The following is a 22,978-nucleotide window of genomic DNA, read 5'->3' as shown; positions in this document are numbered from 1 at the left end:
TTACATTTACTGAACACCAGCCAAGTATAAGGAGCTGTATGACTCATTTTCTTTCTAATTCACATAATAAGGAGCTTAGAGTCCATGGTCAGTATGATATGACTGTGAGGGAATGAAACCCACCCGTAACAAGCACCGGGGTCTTAGCTACTCTTCAACACTGTCACAATGGGGAGAGATGATGCTCTCAGCACCCCAGAAACTCTCCTTCGGGAAATAGAATTTGGAACAGTAAAAAGGGCATCTCTTATATCTGAGTAATATCTGACCGATTTTTAAAGTGTTTCTCTTCCTGTTTGACTTTTGTAACCACAAGGACTAAAACTGGATTTTGGGACCAGCTCCCTTCCATACCCCAAAAGAAGTTCTTTAGAATCCAACTAGGATATTAAGTCTCTGGTCTCTGCCAGTATTAAAGTGACATTTAGGCTGGTGCCCTGCCCCTGCTGGTGTCTACTGATGTCTGGCCATGCCTGATGGCTCCCACAGCTGTGCACACTGTAGCCTGTGCAAGGCCACTCTCCTGTCTTGGGCTAAACTGCCAGTTAGGCCTTCTCTCCTTGAGATGAAGCTGGTGCTCTGTCCCCCTGCTGTGACGATGGCTGCTGCAACCTTGGTCATAAATCCTTGTCTTAACATACTCTGGTTCTCTTAGTGTCCACTCTGCTGTTGTTGATATTTTGGGCGCTGCTAGAGCTCCCTTATCCAGATGTGTCTCCCAAACACCCAGTTCTCTGCCTTGCGAGAGCTCCAATTGGTCAGCAAAGGAAATACACCTTTTCTTATTGTTCAATGTGCACAGCATCAAACAAAATTTTGCCTCAATGTTAGACAAGGCTAACAGTGGGACATGTGGGTTTGGGGGAGGCGCTCCTGAGGCTTGGTCTCTGCCACGGTGCTTGCTTTCTTTGGTGAAGCAGAGAAAGGAGTGTCAGGGAAATCACTTTGTCCCAGAACACAGCCAAACTGATTTCTGAGATGTCTGGGTGTAGTTCAGTGTTACTACTGACCTCACATATGGGGCAAGACGCAGGGTGCTGAAGTCCACTGCCAAGGACCTATGATTTGCAACGGCATAACAAGGCACTGCTGCTATTTCTTGTTTTAAATAGTTTATTATGAAATATTTCAAACACCTGAAAGTACAAAAAATAGTAAGACACCTATAAATCCACAACCAAGATTTAAGAGATTTAACCTTGTGCTGTGTTTGTGCCATTACTGTGGGTTTTTTTCGTTTGTTTGTTAGGTTGGTTGGTTTGGTTTCGGGTTGGTTATGGGTTGACATAAAACTCCACCTTCATCCATCCTCCTCTCCCCCCTCTGCCCTAGAGGTAATTGCTATTTTGAACTTGATGGTGTATCATTCTCCAGTTAAGACATTTCTAGAGGGCACCTGGGTGGCTCAGTGGGTTAAAGCCTCTGCCTTCGGCTCCGGTCATGATCTCAGGGTCCTGGGATCGAGCCCCGCATCGGGCTCTCTGCTCGGCGGGGAGCCTGCTTCCTCCTTTCTCTCTCTCTCTGCCTGCCTCTCCACCTACTTGTGATCTCTGTCTGTGAAATAAATAAATAAAATCTTAAAAAAAATTTCTAGAAATTATACATGGTTATATCCACATACAGTGTGTGTGTGTTTCACTTTAGCAGTTTAAGCTAGAAAATATAAGTGCTATAGATGTTACCATTAATTTACTCCATTCAACAGTGTGTTTCTGAGATTTGTCCATGTTAATACACATTATTCCTGTCATTTATTTTAACTTCCTTGTAGTATTTCATAAGGAAAACAGATAATGTTTTTATTTACTTACTCCACTGTTGAGGGACAGTTAGGGTCTTTCTTTCTTTCTTTCTTATTTTTTTAAAGATTATTTATTTATTTATTTAACAGAGAGATACAGAGAGAGCACAAGTAGACAGAGTAGCAAGCAGAGGGAGAGGGAGAAGCAGGCTCTCCACTGAGCAGGGAGCCCTGTGCAGGGCTCAGTCCTGGGACCCTGGGATCATGACCCGAGCTGAAGGCAGCAGCTTAACAGACTGAGCCACTCAGGCCTTTCCTTCCTTCCTCCCTTCCTCCCTCCCTCCCCCTCTCTCTTTCTTTTCCTTCCTTCCTTCCTTCCTTCCTTCCTTCCTTCCTCCTTCCTTCTTTCCTTCCTCCCTTCCTTTTTGCCTTCCTTCCTTTCCTCCTTCCTTCTTTCCTGCCTTTTCCCTTCTTCCTTCCTTCCTCCCTCCCTCCCTCTCTCCCTCTCTCTCTCCCCCTCTCTTTCTTTCTTTTCCTTCCTTCCTTTTTCCTTCTTTCTTTCTTCCTTCCTTTTTCCTTCTTCCTCCCTCCCTCCCTCCCATCCTCTCTTCCCTCCCTTCCTTCCTTTCATCATTATAAACAGGGTTGCAAGAACATCCTTCCCAATGTCTCTCTATGTACCTGTGTGAGTGAGTCTCTAGAGCAGTGGTTCTCAAAGTGTGTCCTGGGAACCTGGGAAGCTGTTAGAAATGCAAATTCTCCAGTCCTACCCCAGACTTACTAATTCTAAAACTCTGCAGGTGGGGCCCAGCAAATCTGTTTTTGTTTTGTTTTGTTTTGTTTTACAACATTGTAAAAAAGTTCTGGGTATGTATCCAAAGGAAATGAAGTCACTGCCTCAAAGAGATATCTGCACTGCCATGTTCAGGACAGCATTATTCACAATAACCATGATATGGAAACAGATGTCTATAGATATGTATAACTGAATAAAGAAAAAAATACATAATAGAGGGTCAAAAAAGGTGACCTTTTAAAAACTTATTTTATTTGAATTCAATTAGTTAACATATAGTATATCATTAGTTTTAAATGTAGAGTTCAGTAATTCCTCAGTTGCATATAATACCCAGTGCTCATACATCACGTGCCCTCCTTAATTTCATCACCCAGTTGCCCCATCCCCCATCCCCTCCCCTCCAGCAGCCCTCAGTTTGTTTCCAATGATTAAGAGTCTCTTATGGTTTTTCTCCCTCTCCGATTTCATTTTATTTTATTTTTCCCTCCCTTCCCCTATGATCCTCTGCTTTGTTTCTGAAATTCCACAAATGAGTGAAACCATGTGATAATTGTCCTTTTCTGGTTGACTTATCTCGTTCAGCATAATATCCTCCAGTTCCATCCACCTAGATGTAAATGATAAGATTTCATCAAAAAAGAAGGTAATCTTGTCATTTGTGACAATGTGGACAAACTTGGAGCACATTATGCTAAGTGAAATAAGCCAGACACAGAAAGACAAATATTGCCTGATCTATGTTTTAGACATTTTTTTAACAAAAAAAAATCTTTTGAGTATAGTTGACACACAATGTTGCATAGTTTCTGCATGATCTCTTACGTGTGAAATCTCAAAAAAGTTGAACTCAAAAAAGCAGAGAGGGGGGCGCCTGGGTGGTGCAGTGGGTTAAGCCTCGGCCTTCTGCTCAGGTCATGATCCCAGGGTCCTGGAATCAAGCCCCGCATTGGGCTCTTTGCTCAGCGGGGAGCCTGCTCCCTGCACCCCCCCTTTCTGCCTGCCTCTCTGCCTACTTGTGATCTCTCTCTCTTTGTCAAATAAATAAATAAATTCCTTAAAAAAAAAGCAGAGAGGGACTGGTGGGGTGAGGAAGACGGAGCGATGTTGGTCAAAGGTGAAGTTACAGTTATAGAGGATGAATGCGTTTTGGAGATAAAATGTATAGGGGGATGATGACAGTTAATAATTCTGCCTTGTATTTTTTGGAAATTTTCTAAGAAGATAAATCTTAAATCTCAGCACGCATGCACACACACACCCAAAGGTAACCAAGAGGTGATGGATAGGTCATTTAGCTTGGTTGTGGTGATCCTTCCACAATGTATGGATACGCATATAAAAGCATCAAGTTTTACCCCCAGGGATCTCTTTCACTTTCAAATTTGAGAAGAGGCATTGGACTTAGCAAATACAACCAATACACGTGGGTGTAATGGCATCTTGTTTCAGTTTGCAGTTTTCTTGTTCCTAGTGAAACTAAGCATTTAAAAAAAAAGTTTTTATTGGTCATTCAGGTTTCTTTTCTGTAAATTCAATTCAAGAATCGTGGCATGGCTACAATGTCCTAAAACCGTCCTAGGGGTCAGGCCAGGGTAGTGAAAACGAAGACCTGCTCTCAAGAAGCTTACTTTCAGGTGGGGAGACAGGCGGTAAAAAGGGTCAGACAAACATGACTGTGTCAAGTGGTAGGTGCTAAGAGGAAAAATAAAGCCAGGTGCTACTGACTGTGTCCCTCAAATTCTCATGTTGAAATCCTAGCCCTCGCTCTGATGGTACTGGGAAATGAGCCTTTGGGAGCTGATTAGTTCTGAGGTGGAGCCTTCATTAATGGGGGTTAGAGGCATTATACACAGAGATCCCAGAGAGCTCCGTCACCCCTTTTGCCATGAGAAGACACAGTGAGAATACTGCTACCTACAAACCAGGACATGGGCCCTAACCAAACACTGAATGTGCAGGAGCTTTGATGTTGGACTTCTAGCCTCTAGACTGTGGCAAATAGATTTCTATTGTTCATAACCACCCAGTCTATGGTGTTTTGCTACAGCAGCTGGAAGGTACTGAGACACTGGGCAACCGGACAGAAAGAATGGGGGATGAAGCCTTTCAGATAGGCTGGTCAAGGCACTGAATGTTTGATGAAGAAAAGTAGGGTTTGTCTATTTCTATTTAATTTTACTACTGATGCTTTTGGATTTATTTTAAAAATCTTATTTTGTGCTTTCTAGTAATCACGATTTTTTTTCTTTGCTTATTGCTTTCTCCTTTCCTGACAACTATTGGAAAGATCTTCTTTTCTTTGTTGATTTTATTCTTAACTTTTAAATGTGCAGATTTAACACTATCTAATTTCAACTCATCTCTCCTCCTGCATATAAAACAAGGTGTAAAGAAGTTTTGATTTAGCTGGTTTATATTTTAAGTTCTACCTTGTTTTTACACTCCAAAATTTGGTAATTGTTACTGTTATTTTTAGACTTTCCTGCATTTTTACCGGTTTGTTTGCTTACAATGTTTCTCATACTTTCTTGCTCCTCTCTGGTTTTAATTTCTTGTTTTCTGACATACATTCTTTGGCAGTTCTTATGGAACCTGTAAGTGATAACTTCTTTCAGTTATTGTATGAAAACATGTCTCCTTAGTGGTTCCTCCTGAACGATGGTTTAGTTTGGTGTGGAATTCCAATAGTTATTTTTCTTCAGCATTTGAAGATATTATACCATTGTCTTTCGGGTTTTGTTGTCGACACTGAAAAGCATATTGCCAATCTAAGTGTGGTTCCGTTTTGGTAATCTGTTTATTTTTTTCTCTCTTTGTTTCTAAGATTGTCTCTTTGTCTTTTTTTTTTTAATTAAATTTTTTATTTATTTTCAGTGTAACAGTATTCATTGTTTTTTCACCACACCCAGTGCTCCATGCAATCTGTGCCCTCCCTAATACCCACCACCTGGTTCCCCCACCCTTCCACCCCCGCCCCTTCAAAACCCTCAGGTTGTTTTTCAGAGTCCATAGTCTCTCATGGTTCACCTCCCCTTCCAATTTCCCTCAATTCCCTTCTCTCCATCTACCCTTGTCCTCTATATTATTTGTTATGCTCCACCAATAAGTGAAACCATATGGTACTTGACTTTCTCTGTTTGACTTATTTCACTCAGCATAATCTCTTCCAGTCCTGTCCATGTTGCTACAAAAGTTGGGTATTCGTCCTTTCTGATGGAGGCATAATACTCCATAGTGTATATGGACCACATCTTCCTTATCCATTCATCCGTTGAAGGGCATCTTGGTTCTTTCCACAGTTTGTCTCTTTGTCTTTAAGTGTTATGTGGCTTCACTATATTATGTGTAGGGGTGGTTTTGTTTTCCTAATTAGAATTGATGTTCTTGAATTGATTCATGCCTTTTAATACCAGTGGAAAACTCTCAGCCATTGTGTTTTTTGAATATTAATTCTGCCCTATTCTATTTTCCACTTCTGAATTCCTTTCCATTTCTGAATTCCTTAAAAAAATAACTTTATTGAAATATAATTCATTTAACATAGATATGATTCACACACCACAAAATTCACCAATATGAAGTTTACAATTCAGTGGCTTTTAATGTATCCATAAAGTTGCATAACCATTACCTCAGTTTTAGAACATTTCATCACCTCAAATAGACATGTTGTACTGATTATCCAGTAGTTGCTCCTTGGAACCCCTACCTCAGACCTAGGAATCATGATGATGTCAGTAGGTTTGCCTATCTCGGGCTTTGCATATGAATGCAAACATACAATCTGTGGTATTTTTTGACTGGATTCTTTTATATAGCATAATGTTTTACATTTAGAGCCCAATAAGAAACAATTCAGACTTTAAAAAAAATCTTGCTGTGACAATGAGCATGCTTTTTTCTTTTTCTAGTACACCTTTTCGCTAACTTTTAAGAGATAAAGGTTTTCCAGTAGACTGAGTTCCGGCTCTGTCATATGGACTGAAGGCCTTGTCCCCTGACCCTCATTTCTAATTTACTCTTTTCCAACCTAGACTCTTCACTAACTCTCTCTGTACCTGAAGCAAGTCGCTTCCTCTTTTGGGTCAACATTTTCCCATTTGCAACATATTTGGGTGAGATGACCCCTTGAGCCCTTGGTGGCTCCAACGTTCTAAGACTCTAGGCTGCATCTGACTCAGACACTATTTCCAGAAGAGAAATTTTATCATCCTTTGTTTCTGTGGGAAGTCCATTCTTAGGACACGGCTCAGTGTGAGGTGATCCTAATACATGATCTTGGACTATGGGCCGGCAGTCAATTGGCAGAACATTTTTCCAAGTGTTTCTCCTCTTGGCATCATCTTTGCCTGAAGCTCATACCCACAACTCAATCACTTTATGAACTACAGGTTGTTTGATCCCATAGGAAGCTTGGTGTCCCTTCATCACTTCTTAATAGCTCTGCTTCAAAACTGGCAAAGTCAGCAGTTATCACAAGGGTGTGAATGACAATCATGCCAAAGTCTTTACTTCCAGAATAATAAGCTCAAGCATAATTTAGTGATTATATTGGAATAGGAGCCTTACTTGGGTCCTTTTATGACTCCATTTTTTTTTAGAAGACTCATAAGAATTTCCTTTTGGATTTTTTAATGTAAATTTTATTTCTTTTGCCGTGTACAAAGAATAGATCAGTTTTCAAAAAATTTGGAGAGAACAGAAAGCTACAGAGAAGGGGGAAAAAGCATTCAAAACTCTGCCAGTTAAAAGCATCCTGTGTTGAGGCACCTGGGTGACTCAGTCAGTTGAGAGTCCGACTCTTGGTATCAGCTCAGGGTCATGAGATCAAGACCTGCATAGGGCTCCACACTCAGTGTGGATTCTGCCTGGGATTCTTTCCTCCTCCTTCTCCCTCACCCTTTGTTCCTCCCCCTGCTCTTGCTCTCGCTCTAAAATAAATAAATAAACAAATAAATAAGTAAAATCTTAAAAAAAAAGAGCATCCAGTGTCGTCATTACAGTGTGATTCTTTTTCTCTCTCAATTGTTCTCATTGTTAAAATCATATAATTTTTAATTTTGTTATGACTATGTGTGCTATATTTTGGGTAAATGTACTGGTCTTGAGTAATTACACTATCGTTTGTGTTCTAAGTCACTTCAACTGATGGGATATAATTGTATTTAAGTTGTTCCAAACTATTGGAACATAATTATATCATCAGTTTAGAAATAGTGATTGAAAAATAAATGATTGAAATCAGGATAGCAATGAGGAACCTTGGTATCACTGAATTCTAACATTTCCATATTCACCCTTTATTCTTCTTTTAACATGACATATCTATGGGTAACAAGTGAGTTTTTTTTTCTATTTTTCTTCCTTTTTCTTATTGTCTCCAATTTTGCCCCTAGGTAGTTGACAGATCATATTGGTTGAGAAATTGTTCAATATTTCTGTGCTATGGTGATGGGAACTGGAAATACAGTGGGGATTAGCAGATTTGACTTCTAATTATATGATCCTAAGTAAGCCATTTCTCCATTCTGAGCCTCAGTTTCTTTATCTGTAGAATGAGAGGTTGGATACCACTCTTGTTCCAAGATTTTCCCTTTCTCTGACAAATTTGGCATTTGGGATCTACATTAGGAAGTGGAAAGAGGAAAGGAAGAGCTGAATGCATGGCAGTCAGGTTTTGGATCTACAACTACAGCTGACTCTTGGACTCTTGTTGTGAACATACTTCTCTGAGTTCTTCTCTGTTCTCTGCTAGAACAACAATAAGGAACACCTCCCTCCCCAGAAAATGCATCTAGGCACACAACTGAATTCTTCCCCCATAGTTTCTCTTTAGGATATTAAATAAATCCTATGCCTTGCACCAAAGCAGAAGTTAGAGTTATATGCATGGACATTTCTAATTGCTTATGCTTCTTGGATAGATGTTCCTAAATCACGAACGATTATGAATCATCAAATCAAAACAAGCTTGACATCTTTAAACTACTTAACGCACTCTAATTATCATAGAAATTCTGTATTGGTAAGACCAAAGCTCACAAGCTTTATAATCAGGAGTACAAACTGATTATGGCAGGCCTTCTTTAAACAATGGAATCTCAATTCTGGGTGTTTAAAGTGTCAATGGCTTAATGTTCAGTGGAAGTTACTTGAAGAGTACAGGTACTGTATAGAGTAAGCAGATCTATGTGACCCTGGGAAGGTCCTGGCAATTTGTCGGTCAATGTACCCAAGAACCTCTCCATGGTTCTGATCTTACAGGGTCCCTTTGCCACTCTTGACACTTTTGACCTTTACCTCCCCTTTGAAGCTCTCCTCCCTGGCCTTCTCTGATGCTATAAGCTGGCTCTTTTCATTTTCTCTCACCTTTTCTCCATTTCTCTTATTCTTTTTCCTTTTCCTACTCTCTGGTTGGGGGAATTCCCCAAAGTTTGGTCCTTAGGCTTTTTTTTCTCTTCTCCATGTATATTCTCCCTTGGCTCATTTCTCCAATTCTCACAACTGCAGTGTGATCACACTTTTCCTTAGTACCACTGTCAAGACTTCTAGGCTTGCTACTCCAAGGACCTGATGAACATTTACCTGTATAGATTCCACCATTCTTTCACAGGTATCTGATCAAGAATGAAACTAGATCACTCTTCTCCTTAGAACCTTCAATGGCTCCCCACTGACCTTCAAAGCCTAAGCTCCTCAAGGAGGTGTACAAAGTCCTTCACGTAAAAGTCCTTCCATGCTTTCAAGGGGATGCAAGTAGAAAGAGAGAGAGAGAACTCATGCAGTCATGCCATGCCATGCTCAAGGTGAGATGAGAGTTCACAGAGGAGGAAGAAATGATCTGTCAGAAGTTAGGGAAGGAGCTAGGTCATTTATATCTAAGCAACATGAGATATAGAAAGGGTTTGTTTCTCCTCCACCCTCATCTGTCACTCTCTGGCTTACACAGTGCTTACCGAACTTCTCTTGGTTCCTCTATCACTGGACTTTCCAATCTTACTGTGGTGAATGTGTTAGAGGGGGTCCACGGTACTGGTGCTCTGAGTCCTTGGAGTGTTTGGCCAAGGCAGCCCTGTCACTTTGCCCCCATAAGCCATAAAGTATTGTCATTTCTTATATAAGCTTTTGTGTGAAAAATAGGAAGCATGCCTGAATGTAATGTGTACTTCCTCTAGATCTCCACTCAGTCTGGTTAAGTCCCTGGGTGCATGTTCCTATAGCAGCTGGGGCTAGCCCCATCACAGATGTATTCTATACCTGGTTGGTGTACATTCTTCACTAAGTTGTAGGTTTGTTTCTCTTGCTCACCTCTACATCTCCAGCACATGGTTCTTTTCCAGGCACATGGGAAGGGCTCAATAAAATGTATGTTAAAGGAAGTGGGCCAGTTCATCCTTGATGAGCAAAATAGTCTGTACTTCTGTGAATGGTAAAGTTTTTCTCTTAAATATTTTGATTGCCAAATTCTGGTTTCATTCCTGATTCTCTCCCACATCTCACCTTTCTAAATGATTGCTGGGTTTTTTTTTTTTTTAATTGCTTCTTGGGACATGATGTGATGAGCACTGGGTGTTATGTGCAACTAATAAATCCTTGAACACTACCTCAAAAACTAATGATGTACTATATGTTGGCTAACTGAACTCACCAAAAAAATTAAAAAATAAATGTTAGGTAGGGAAACAAAAACAAATTGCTTCTTTGAAAATGATTCTTACACCATTTCTTCTCTTATTCATCCTCTGCAGACAACTAAACTTGGTCCTTCCTCACTGTTGCCCTGGACTACACTGTGATCACCTTCTTGCTGGTCCCTCTGCCTTCAGCCTTACCGTTCTTTTGCTAAAACAGATAAATGTTTACTAAACATTTCCTAAAACTTCTCCTCCAGGGAAGTCCAAGTTCCTTAGTTTTGCCGTAGAGAACTTCTACCACATGGCTTTGACTCACCATACAGCTTTCTTTTCTACCACCTCCCTTCATGCCTCTCTCCCCCCAGCCACTAGTCTCACTGACTAGACCTTGGACTCTCCCGCCCTCTGTGTGTGCACACCATTCTTTCACGTGCAGGGCCCATGTTCCTCCTTTGTGTTTCAGAAGCCTTGTGCCCCAGCACATATCTAGACCTGTAAAATTCCCATCCTGGCAATGCCCTCTTGCCCCATTACCTCAACCTTACACTTGTCACTTACCATCTCCTGCCTTAGATTATTATCCTATGTTCATTCCTTCATCCACTCAACATACACCATCGACGGTCTACTCAGTACCATGCACCTAGAGCTGAGGATTCAGAGAACTAGACCCTTTTCCTGCCTTTAGGGAACTCAGACACAGAGATAGATGAACACAGAAGCTGGACACTGTGCAAGGTGAGATAAAAGCTCACAGAGGAGGAAGAAATGATCTGTCTGAAGAAGTTAGTGTAGGAGATGGTTCATTTGTATTGAAGCGGCATGGAGTGACGGAAAGAACAGAGATATGTGCTGGAATCCTGGCTTCACAATATAGTTCTCCCTACCTTCTATGCCTCCATTTGCCCATCTGTAAAATGGGAATAATACCATGTACTTTGAAGGGTCATGGTGAGGTGTGAATAAGATCATGTTTGTGGAAAGTGTCAAGTACCAAGAGGAGCCTGTGGATGCACAATAAGGGTGAGCTCCTTCTGAACACAGCTCTGGTCCTACCATTCCATTCTATGTACAGTGCCCTGTACATACTTCTATGCTGGTGCATATCAGTTATTTGGTTGATTTATATTATCATGGATGTGATGTCTGCTACATCAAGAAACAGGGCACAGGGAACCAAGCTGTTTTAACTATTCTGGAAGGGATCTATTCCTCTTTCTGAGAACCATGAATTTGGTATTTAGCTTTTGGCAATTTGAACTAGTGAAAGATATACAGGCAAGAGCTGTGCTTTCCCTTCTTAGCAAGAAGAGCCAGGTGATTGCTAAGGAGTCAGGGCCAGCAAGCCAGGAGGCAAAGCAGCAACAGTGTCCGTAGACCTGCCACACCCACTAATAAAGGCCAGGGGGTTCATGAGTCCAGCTCTTTGAAGCCACTCCATGAAGCTCTTACTTCATTGATGCACAGCATGGAAGAGGAGTCCTGACTTAGCCAGAAGCCCAAGTAAAGTCTTTTATGAGGTGAGGGACTCATCTGAGGAAACATAACAAACCAAGGGGGAAGGGCTTTTGACAATCACCAAATGAGTAATAAAAAAGGGGCTGCCTTCCATGTCCACACCCTCTGTGGAGGGGGTATAAATGCTCCCCAGGGGAAGGAGACCCACAGCTCTGTGGCTTGGAGAACTTGGACTCTGTGTTCAGCCAGGTGACTTGCTCCCTCCAGCACCATGCCTTACAACTGCTGCCTGCCCAACATGAGCTGCCGCTCCACCTGCTGCTCCCGGCCCTGCGTGCCCCCCAGCTGCCACACCTGCACCCTGCCCGGGGCCTGCAACATCCCCGCCAATGTGGGCAACTGCGGCTGGTTCTGTGAGGGCTCCTTCAATGGCAGCGAGAAGGAGACCATGCAGTTCCTGAACGACCGTCTGGCCAGCTACCTGGAGAAGGTGCGCCAGCTGGAGCGGGAGAACGCGGAGCTGGAGAGCCGCATCCGGGAGTGGTGCCAGCAGCAGGTGCCCTTCGTGTGTCCCAGCTACCAGTCCTACTTCAGGACCATCGAGGAGCTCCAGCAGAAGGTGAGGGGGTGGCGACCACACTGTCTCCTGCAGGAAGTTGTAGGGAGGGAATCTGGAATTTGATTAACAAACAGTATGAATTCTCAGCTAAAGTCTGGCTTTTCCGTTTTTTTCTTGAGTACCCATTTTGTGTGAGGCTCGGGACTGTTAGGCCTGCATATTTGCATAGGGCTAGTCTATGTGCAGGAGCAGCACTTTGCATAAATAAGCTGTAATTAAAAGCCGCTTCCAAATGTTTGCATGCATGGCCAAGCTCCAGATTTATTACCCTGAGGTAAGAGAAAAGGCCTGAGCCCAAGAAGGAAGCTGAGGAAGCAGAACATTTTGTATGAATTGGACTATTTTCTCTCTTCTTCATCTGGACTTTTGCCTACCCTGACTTCTTGTTGCTGTCTTCTTCTGGGTATCTAATTATCCTGATTATATTCCTGACCTGGATGCCTCTGGACTTCTCCTCCTGGTGTTCAGTGTCTAGTGAGGGTATAAAATCAGAACGAGTGGAAACCACCTTGGAGGTAGTGGTGCTAAGCCACCCAGGATGGCCAGAAGGGCACGGCTGCTTCCCTGACCCAGCCCCTCTAATGGCCAATTCCATATTTATCTTTCCCACTGGACTGGAAGTTTCTTGAGGGCAGGATCTAGCATTTACTCATTTTCATATCTTTGCTCCTAGAACCATACCACATTTATGGTAGTTTTGTTTTGTTTTTAGCGAGAGAAAATGAGCACATATGAGCCGGGGTAGGGGGAAGCAGAGGGAATGGGAGAGAGAGAATCTTTTTTATTTTTAAACTCTTTTTTTTTTTTGAAGATTTTATTTATTTATTTGACAGAGAGAGATCACAAGTAGGCAGAGAGGCAGGCAGAGAGAGAGGAGGAAGCAGGCTTCCTGCTGAGCAGAGAGCCCGATGTGGGGCTCGATCCCAGGACTCTGGGATCATGATCTGAGCCGAAGGCAGAGGCTTTAACCCACTGAGCCACCCAGGCGCCCCAAGGGAGAGAGAGAATCTTAAGCAGGCTCCATGCTCAGTGTGGACCTATGGTAGGCTTTTAAAAATAATTGTTAGTTATTATTATCAGCCTCTTTTGCTCACACATTTCAGTATTCTTTTTTCAAATTTGATTTTTCAAATATTTATTGAGCACCTATGGCACATGGACAGCATGTAATAGTCTTACATAAGATTTGCTGTGATTTCTCATTCCATTCCTTCCACATAAGTGAATTAGTAGGAATTGCTGTTGGTTAAAAATAACCAAGCTCATTCTAGATTGTTTGGGGTCTTCTAGATCTTGTGCAGCAAGGCAGAGAACGCCAGGCTGGTGGTGCAGATCGACAATGCCAAGCTGGCCTCAGATGACTTCAGGACCAAGTGAGTGGGCAAATAGGGTATCCTCTCTCTTCTCTCTTTCCCTTTAACCTCTACTCAACGTTGACAAACACAGACAAAGCTTTTCCCTAGATGTTTTCCCTAGGATCCATAGAACCACTGCTCTGCAGAGCTCAGAGATCTCTTCTCTAGATTCAGACCCTCCCTCTCTTGCTTCTCTAAGGTGACATCCTCCAATCTAGTGTAGAAGTCATACCTGCCCCCCTCCCCACCCCACCCTGATGCTCTACTATGCACAGAATGCAATCAGATGAATGTGAGAAGTGTATTAATTTTGGAAATCTCACAGTTTATGAAATTTTGTTCCCTAAATCCACTGGCTCCTTATTTATCAAAAAAATGATTACCAGTGCATTTTCCTCTAGGAGCTACTGCTCAGTGTTAAACACCTAAATGAAAGAGAAGGCTGTAGAAATCACAAACCCCAATTTCCAGGTGTGTGACAAATGAAACCACACCAGAGTCAGGGCCAGGTCCATTCCCATCTGGTGGGTCCCTGACACCCCTGTACCACAGGTACGAGACGGAGGTGGGCTTGCGGCAGCTTGTAGAGTCGGACATCAATGGCCTGCGCCGTATCCTGGACGAGCTGACCCTGTGCAAGTCCGACCTGGAGGCCCAGGTGGAGTCCCTGAAGGAGGAGCTGCTGTGCCTCAAGCAGAACCATGAGCAGGTGAGGTTCTCCAAAGAGCAACAGGCTCCAACTTGCTGAGGCCCGTTTCCAACTGCCAGGGGGTATGGGAGAGACTCAACTAGCCCGAGGGGTCTGTCCTCCAAACAAAAAGGGATTTGTAGAGAATGAGCAATTGAAAGCTTGTGTTATGAGATTAGGAGGTTTCTGCCAGAGATAGGAATGAGAGTAAAGGAAGTTGGCAAGCCCAGGAATGAGGAAAGACCAGCAGCCAGGCGCGCCCACAGCCTCTTCCACTCCCAGGCCAGAGAACATCCCGCTGCAGAGATCTTGTATCCCAATTCCCCAGTTAGGAACTGGAGAGGCCAAGACGGCTCCCCAGCAGAGAGGGCTCCACAGGAAACAAAACCAACTCTCCCACTTCTCCTCCAGAGTTTCCTCTGCTGTTCAGTGTGACCCGTGGGAAATGTTGAGCAAAATGCTCACTGTCACTGCTTGATCAGTTGATAAAGAAGATGGACATTTTCTGCAAACCTGAAATACCAGAACAATGTAAATGGTGACAGTTAATATTAATCAAGAGCTTATTGTGTGCCAAAGAACTTGAGGTTTCTAGAAGTTTCTAGAAGCCATAGAGTAAGTGGTAGGGATGGCCCTCAATTCAAGCCTGGTATCTTCCTAAGCCCAAGTACCAAGCTATGCTGGTTGTATGACGAGAATAGCCCAGATATGAATGGATATTTAATTTCTTCAGCAAAATCTAGGTTGATAGAATTGACAAATCACCTTTTAGATCTTTTCCATCCCAGATGGCATATTTTGAAGCAAGCACTCTTTATTTCCTCTTTAGCCAGACGCCAACCTTTTTATTAGTCATGGTGAAGAATCAGACCTAAGAGACTCTGTGGTGTATGAGCAAAAACAATGAACTGGGTGCTTGGGGCCCACGGTTTACATTATGGTCTATCACATCTCAGTGTAGAGGCCAAATCGCTGCTCTAGACAATGGGTAGCACCCCGAATGGGGGGCAGAAAGATGTGATGGGCGTGAAAGAACTTTGCAAAGTGGAATACACAGGTTAGTCGCTGATCATAGAACCCTGATAGAACGCTGATCATAGTTATGAGAGGATCCGATGGAACAGAGTGGCTTAAAGTTTAAGAATGATCACAAGCTGATCTATGATCCCTTAGAAGAGAGCATCTGAACCCTCTGTGATACTTTCCATCTTCCCATTCCTCCCTCAGGAAGTCAACATCCTGCGCTGCCAGATTGGAGACCGCCTCAACGTGGAGGTGGATGCAGCCCCCACTGTGGACCTGAACCGCGTGCTCAATGAGACCAGGAGTCAGTATGAGGCTCTGGTGGAGACCAACCGCAGGGACGTGGAGGAATGGTTCACCACCCAGGTGGGCATCTCAGCACTTGGCCACTCAGGACCCCTTGGCCCCTCGGGGCCCTTGAGGCAGGTCTGACCCTGTCTTCTCCCCTGTGCTGTTTCAGACCGAGGAGCTGAACAAGCAGGTGGTGTCCAGCTCAGAGCAGCTGCAGTCCTGCCAGGCGGAGATCATTGAGCTGAGACGCACGGTCAACGCCCTGGAGATCGAGCTGCAGGCCCAGCACAACCTGGTGGGTGTTGTTCAGGGGACTGTCCACACTCTCCTGACCTCATGAAGCCTGGGGCTTCTCTGGAAGCCCATGGAGAAGCTCCCTGAGGAGCGGCTCTGGGACCTTCCTTATCTTCCCCACACAGAGGGACTCCCTGGAGAACACGCTGACGGAGACCGAGGCCCGCTACAGCTCCCAGCTGTCCCAGGTGCAGTGCATGATCACCAACGTGGAGTCCCAGCTGGCTGAGATCAGGTGTGACCTGGAGCGGCAGAACCAGGAGTACCAGGTGCTGTTGGACGTCAAGGCCCGGCTGGAGTGTGAGATCAACACGTACCGGGGCCTGCTGGAGAGCGAGGACTGCAAGTGAGTGGGAAGCTAGTACTATTTCCCTTGGGGGTTGCATGAAGTTCCTGTGGGAATGAAAAGTTATCCTGGTGGAAACAAATAGATAATTTCAAGCTTTTGGTTGGGGACAGTCTGAGGAAGTGCTATATTCTTATATAAAGTGCATTTAGTATTTTCCTATCTCTTCAGCTCATTTCCCCCTAACTGGCCCTCATGGTCTTCTGTCTGCAGGCTCCCCTGCAACCCATGTGCCACAACCAATGCCTGTGACAAGCCCATTGGGCCTTGTGTCTCTAATCCTTGCACCCAACGTGCTCGGTGCGGGCCTTGCAACACCTTTGTGCGCTAAAGGGCCCGGTGCCAAGAGGAGGACAAGGGTTCCAGAGTCACATCTCAACCCTACTTCATGCAAGGGATCTCCTCTGGTGACCACACATTGGACAAAGGAAGAATTTCTACCAGCACCAGGTTCTGAGTGTCCACTCTGCCTTTCACTGAATCCCCTGGCTTGATCCTTCAGATGGCAAAGTCTCCTCAGCAGCTTGTTCTGTCTTCTGAGCGTATAGAGAAATCTACAGCAGGATTGTGCAATATCTATTATCACAATGACACACGTGTGTAACATGTTATGTTTGAACAAATACTTATCTAAATGTGATTTCAAAAAGCTGATTAGGCAGGTCATAAAACTGAACATATTGGGAAAAAACATCTTCCTTGTTACTCTTTTGGTCTTTGGAGATGCAGTCAGAGTCCCTTCTTAACTTCCTAATAAACTCTTATTCTGGCACAAACATGATCATTGTCCTTCTTCATTAATTCCCAAACTGGGTGTCTTGTAGCAATAAAAAATAAGTGGTGTTCTTTCATCAGATGAAGGGGTCATGTGACTTCCTTCAAAGGGAAAGTCTCCACCAGGCATCACCCACCTGTTGATGAATTTCTTGTGTGGGGAGAAGTTGGTAGCAGAAGAAAAGGTAGATCCACATGACAAGATCCACAAACATTTTCTGCCTAGCTCTGCAGAGGGAAAAGGTGAGAGAACCACAGAAATGGGACCTCATCAGGAGCAAGTGAATGTTGAGAGTAAGGCCATACCTCTTGGCCACACAAAAACACTGTATCCTAGAAAGAACTGGAAAAAACAGCCAAAAACTATCTTCTTCTACTTCTAACTTTGTATATTGGAGAGGTTTTCTTCATCACCATCCCAATTGAGTAATGATGATGTTTGTGCCTACAAATTTCATAACTATTAAAATATGCAGAAATACATTGATCTCAGGTCTAGACTATCAAGTCATGTATTATAAATGATCAAACCACAATGTCAAAAAAGGCTTATTTTCAATCACATTCCTCTCACCAAAGAGTTATTAATGTTGATATTACCTGTCATATCATTCAATTACAATATTTTTGGGAGGACAAGTGTTTATGCCCATTTAATAATAACAGCAAATATAATTGAAAAAGTTTTATCATAGACTACTTATTCCTTTAAAAATGTTTATTAGTAGCACAGAGTGTATGTTTTATAACACACATAATATTTTACAGTTGTGGTATATATACATGTTATAAAATGCATATTGATAAGTAAACACATTGCAGGTGTGTGCTCAACATTTCTTCTGATAGAAGTAGAAGATGAAATATTCTGAAACCCAGCCAACTAGGGAGCCTGAATCTCCCAAACTTCTTACACTCTGCACAGACTGAGATATGTCATTTGGAGCTGATGTAAAGTTGTGGGCAGATATTCTTTGGAATGTTTCATGTATGAATAAAGAGTTGGAAATAAGACCGTTTTGTTTCCATCAAAAAGACCCTTCCTTTTCACAGTGAGGGAACAGCATGATATTTACACATGTACAATTTTTTTTGACATGTAAATTCCCCTGAGATATTTATACTGTGTGAAATTGGGTGTCTGAAGCACTGAGTGGATACCATGGTCCCTTCTCCACAGGTTGTTCTGGGCTGTCAGGGCAGAGCAAGTGCCTACAAGTCACCCCACTGGAGTCCTGGATTCAGAGAGATCCTCTGTCCTGCTCACCTGGACCTCATTTTTCTCCCTAATTGTCTCCTCTCCCTATAGACACTGCCTGGGTCCCTGGTGAATGTCCTGTCCTCAGTAAGAGTGCAAGGAGTCTGAGAGACATGGAATGGCTGGGACTTCCCTCAAGCTCAGCACCACTTGCTTGGAGGGAGGGACTGCCGCTCATATGACCCTCCCGGCCTCAGGTTTCTCCTGTCCTTTAGCGACAAGGAGAAATCAGTAATGGTTCCTAGGCTATGCTGTACTCAAATCTGACTCTGCTCCTTATCAGATCTGGCCCCTGGGCAAGTCCTTTCCCTTCTCCAAACTTCATGCCTCCTCACAGGGCTCTCAGACACAATTTAGAAAATGCAAACTCTTAGAGCAAGTGCAAAACCATCTGCAAAGTGCTATGTAGAAGCAAATGGTTATTTTTTGACACATCCAACTCCATTGGTTGGACTGTTGATCAGGGGCCATGATATTCAGTTGACGAAAGTGACTCTGGAACCAGAGTCTGTGGGTTGGATTCCAGCTTCACTCTTTAAGAGCTGTGTCTTTGCAAATAATATAAACACCATGCTCTCCCATTTCCTCATCTTTAGTAGGATGACAATAATAATATGTTTTCACAGGGTGACTGGGAGGATGAATTGAGTAAATACACAGAAGCACACAAGACTGTGCCTCGCAGAAGTAATAGGGCTGTTAGGAGTCACAGAGTGGCTACCCTCTGGGTGCACCCGAGAAAGTCTTGGGCAATGCTGGAAGGGAGCATGAGGGATGTTTCTGACCTAAGCAGAAAATGTCTGTGCACTGTATGGAGATGTAGAAGCTGGAGATTCATTGTGTCGGATGTTGAAGACACTTGCATTTTCTGTTTGTGTGTTATGAGTCCAAGGCAGATGTTCTTAAAAAGTGTGCCTGGGTATTAGAAAAATTCTTAGAAGAAGAAAAAAAAAGAAAAAATTCTTGGGAGGTCGTCAGACCTTCAAAAACTAAGGAAGTGGTGGAGTCCAAGCCTGTATCTCTGGGAAGAAATGGAAGTCCAACTAATATCTGGGGTAAAATTGAAGAGAAAATTTCACTAAGGTAATATAAATCTATCTTATGTACATATATACACACACCACATACATACTGTATATGTACAGACATATATACACTATATACATATATGTATACATACATATTAAATATTATACAATTCCATATTAATATACATATTTTTATTTTATTATTTTATTTTTTAATATACATATTTAATATAATTAAATAAATAACAAATAATATATCAATTAATCTATTATATATTTAGACACACACACAATATGGAGGTAGAAAGCCGGAAAGCACAGTGGAGGGTGGAGGATTTAGTGGCCATGAGAAGTGGCCAGGTCTGCTAGGCTGGATGGGGGTGGGTGCCTTGAATTCACCTTCAACCCTTGCTCAGCCTCCTTTCCACCCCAGGCGTCTCCAGGCCAGCCACTCCCCTGTATTAGAGCTGATGTACAGAGCAGAGCCAGGTCTCTGAAAGGCTCTGGTCATGGGATCCTCATAACCGGGGGCAGACTCCTATAGAACAAAGGATAGACATCCTTGCAGATCTGAGAGTCTGTGTCCGTTTTCAGTAGAGGACCCCATTCTTGATCAGACTTTACCAGAGAAGAGTCAGTAGACAATAGTTTTATTAATTTGAAAAATGATTAACATGGTTACAATACAGATCTCAATTAAAGGAAAGTAATCTCATTAACAATGAGTGCTGCTTGCTTAGAATAAGATGAGAAATAAATGAGTCTGGAACTCTTTTTTTTACAGTTGTTTTTTCTTAAATTGTCTTTCAGCAGCAACACAGAGGCAGGGTAAGAAAAGAGGAAGAGCTCTAACTAAGAATTTTAGTCATCTCTGGGCTCTCCCAGGTTTAGGATCAATTTCTTCTTCCACTGGGCTCTAGTCCACCGTTGCTGAGGTCAATGGTTCCAGAGCCAGGTCTTCCCAGAAAACAGTGCTCCCACAGCAAGGAAGCAAGGGCATCAGAACCCAGGGACTGCCACCTAACCCTGCTCTGCCCTGTGTGTGAAGTAAGCAATGATGGGGTTGGGCCCTGAGCCTCACCTGCTAATGACAGTGTGACCCACTGGATGACAGTTACAGGAGAAGAATTATGGGTTGTTTTGGAGGCAGAATGTTTGCGTCATTATTTTGGACAAGTTTTCAACTTCTCCAACTTCAGACTCTTCATCTGAGAGAATGCCTGGGCCGCCAGCCTCACGGGGTTGTGATGGTCTCTGTGTCTGGAAGCACTTTCTGAAAACCACATGTAAGCTTTAGTATTATTGTCATTGACCCTTTGACCTTGAATACGGATTCCTGAGCAACCAGAGTCTAATCTTGAGATTGTCTGTTCCTAGTGGAACATCCTTTTTGATGGATGTAACTCGGGTTCCTATTTTCCCAGCTTGGAGAGCTCCACCTAAAGCTCTGTTGGGTAGTATAGGACCGGCTTTCTGTTCTGGAAAGGGGATTAATCTCTTCCATTATTCTGGGCCCCCCTCTTCCTCACTGACCCATGGAATTCCAGCCCCCAGGACAGCATGGGTTTGACATGAGAAGAGGCACCACAAGGAATGGAGTGTGAAAGGAGGCCTTGGGGGGAACAATGACAGGAGTGCAGGGAAAAGGGACATGGGCCTGCATGGTCGTTCTGGCCACTTCTTCTCCTGGATGCACATTGCAACCTCCATCTCTTCCAGCCCCTGCACAACAAACTCCTTTTAGACGGTAGCTTTCTGTGGGTGCTGCTGAGGAGACAAAGGAGTGCTGAATCACTCACAGAAGAAGTTATCAAGAGGCCCAAGAAGCACCTGGAAAACACCCAGCAGCACTTTGGTGGCTGAGTGTGAAATTACATTTAAAGCTGGGGCTCGTGGGTGACAGTTATGGTCAAACGCTTTGTTCTGTTCTGTTTTGCTTCAAAGAAGTGTCGCTGATATTTAACAACTACTCACATTCCTCATCAAAACAGGAACATTGGGCAAGAAGGGCCAAGAGTTTCAAGAATTGCTAAAACTGTAGGAAGATGGGATCATGATATGGCCTGTTTCTTGTTATTGCAAAACTTGTGCTGGCACCTTTACGTGGGTTGGTTGGCTGTGGCCTAGCCAGCCTCTTATCTGAGCCCACAACAGGTGTGCGAGCTAATGTTCTCTTTCTTTTTCATTCTTTCACGTACGAGGACAAGCCGGAGTGTGTGTGTATGTGTGTGTGTTTAAAATTTGATTTTATTTTTGTATTTTTATTTATTTATTTTTATTATGTTATGTTAGTCACCATAGTGTTTAAGATTAAACAGCTAAAAGATGAAATGAGAAAGACTATAAAGCAAGCCCCAGAAAAATCTTGGGTTTGAAAAGGACTGCCCTAGTTTTCCATCTGAATCGTAACCTCTACTTGAATCTTAGCCCTCATTGTGTTATGTGGCCTGAGCCTCAGTTTCTTAATCTGTGAAGCGGGGAGAATAATGACCACTTTGTAGCTTTCAAATAAGGGTGGAATGAGATTATGTTGGAAAAGGTGCTGGACTCAATGGTCAATATGTACTAAATGCTCAGTAAAAGTCATTTCTGTTCACATCCTTAAGGACCCAGAGGAATCATATCTATGTGCTCTGACTCCCTTTCCTACTGATCAGGACAGGGGCTCCACAGCATGTGATCTATTATGTCCTCCTGAGTGTTTTCCAGATGTTTCTTGGGCCTCTTGATAACTTCTTCTGTGAGTGATTCAGCACTCCTTTGTCTCCTCATCACCACCCACATAAAGCTACCGTCTAAAAGGAGTTTGTGCAGAGGCTGAAAGAAATAGGGGGTTATAACGTGCAACAAACCATAACTTGCCTGCCTGAAATTAATAACCCATTTATGGCAGATGAAGGAATGAAGCGCAGAGAGGTTGCTTGAGGAACGCCACACAGCAAAAAATGCTTTTAACTCATTGGGAGGAGAAGCCTTTGGGTGACTACGAGAGGAACAGGAAGCATGTAGGCACATGATTGGCAGTTTCTAATGAGAAGGGAATAATTCCTCTTTCTCTTAACCCTAGCGTGCCATGCTTTGATAAAGCACAGTTTCCTAAGCGTGTGTCATAAAAGGCACACGGAGATCAGTTAAGAAATGTGAAAACTCTTATTTAAACTATCTGACGTGAGGACCAGTTGAGGAAGGACAGTGACCCGGATGGAGTCTAAGGGCTGGCTCTGAGCAGGCAAGAGAACACCAGGGGTAGAGTCCCATGGAAGATAAAGAGCAGCATCTGTGCCCCTTGCCAAGGCAGCGTATCACCCCCACATTAACAACCATGACACTCACAGGACTGGACATGACGTTTGCTGTGAAAGAGCATTGGTGACAAGAACAGGGGCATGGAGTGCAACTTTTGGGAAATACACCCAGCATGGGGGCGCCTGAGTGGCTCAGGGGGTTAAGCCTCTATGTTCGGCTCAGGTCCTGATCTTAGGGTCCTGGGGTCAAGCCCCACACCGGGCTCTCTGCTCAGCAGGGAGCTTGCTTCCCCCTCTCTCTCTGCCCGCCTCTCTGCCTACTTGCGATCTCTCTCTCTCTGTGTGTGTGTGTCAAATAAATAAATAAAAAATATTTAAAAAGAAATACACCCAGCATGAAACAGAGATTAAGAGCTGAAGTGGTT

General features: G+C 43.4%; 1 protein-coding gene across 2 annotated transcripts; it reads left to right on the top strand.

Annotated features, from left to right (window-relative positions):
• Nucleotides 1-11,747: 11,747 nt before the first annotated feature.
• LOC308356922 (keratin, type I cuticular Ha3-I) lies at nucleotides 11,748-18,028 on the top strand. 2 transcript variants are annotated; one of them, XM_080826313.1, is made up of 7 exons: nucleotides 11,748-12,251; nucleotides 13,542-13,624; nucleotides 14,159-14,315; nucleotides 15,522-15,683; nucleotides 15,778-15,903; nucleotides 16,028-16,248; nucleotides 16,462-18,028. In XM_080826313.1, exons 1-7 carry the CDS (start codon nucleotides 11,904-11,906, stop codon nucleotides 16,577-16,579), a joined length of 1,215 nt encoding a protein of 404 aa, XP_080682439.1. In that variant the 5' UTR covers nucleotides 11,748-11,903; the 3' UTR covers nucleotides 16,580-18,028. The 2 variants fall into 2 exon arrangements, with proteins under 2 accessions (XP_080682439.1, XP_080682440.1); XM_080826314.1 differs by having other exon boundaries at nucleotides 11,839-12,251; nucleotides 16,028-16,164; nucleotides 16,699-18,022.
• The last annotated feature ends 4,950 nt before the right edge of the window (nucleotides 18,029-22,978 follow it).

Source organism: Martes martes (assembly GCF_963455335.1).
Source record: "Martes martes genome assembly, chromosome: 16".
Lineage (NCBI taxonomy): Eukaryota > Metazoa > Chordata > Mammalia > Carnivora > Mustelidae > Martes > Martes martes.
Note: the sequence above shows the minus strand (reverse complement) of the source record. Positions and strands in the feature narration are given on the sequence as shown.

What these genes read in the sequence shown, in the direction of transcription:
- LOC308356922 (XM_080826313.1), top strand. Translation starts at nt 11,904, where the DNA reads ATGCCTTACAACTGCTGCCTGCCCAACATGAGCTGCCGCTCCACCTGC. An exon ending in TCGAGGAGCTCCAGCAGAAG is followed by an intron (nt 12,252 to 13,541) that starts GTGAGGGGGTGG and finishes GGGGTCTTCTAG; the next exon opens with ATCTTGTGCAGCAAGGCAGA. An exon ending in TCAAGCAGAACCATGAGCAG is followed by an intron (nt 14,316 to 15,521) that starts GTGAGGTTCTCC and finishes TTCCTCCCTCAG; the next exon opens with GAAGTCAACATCCTGCGCTG.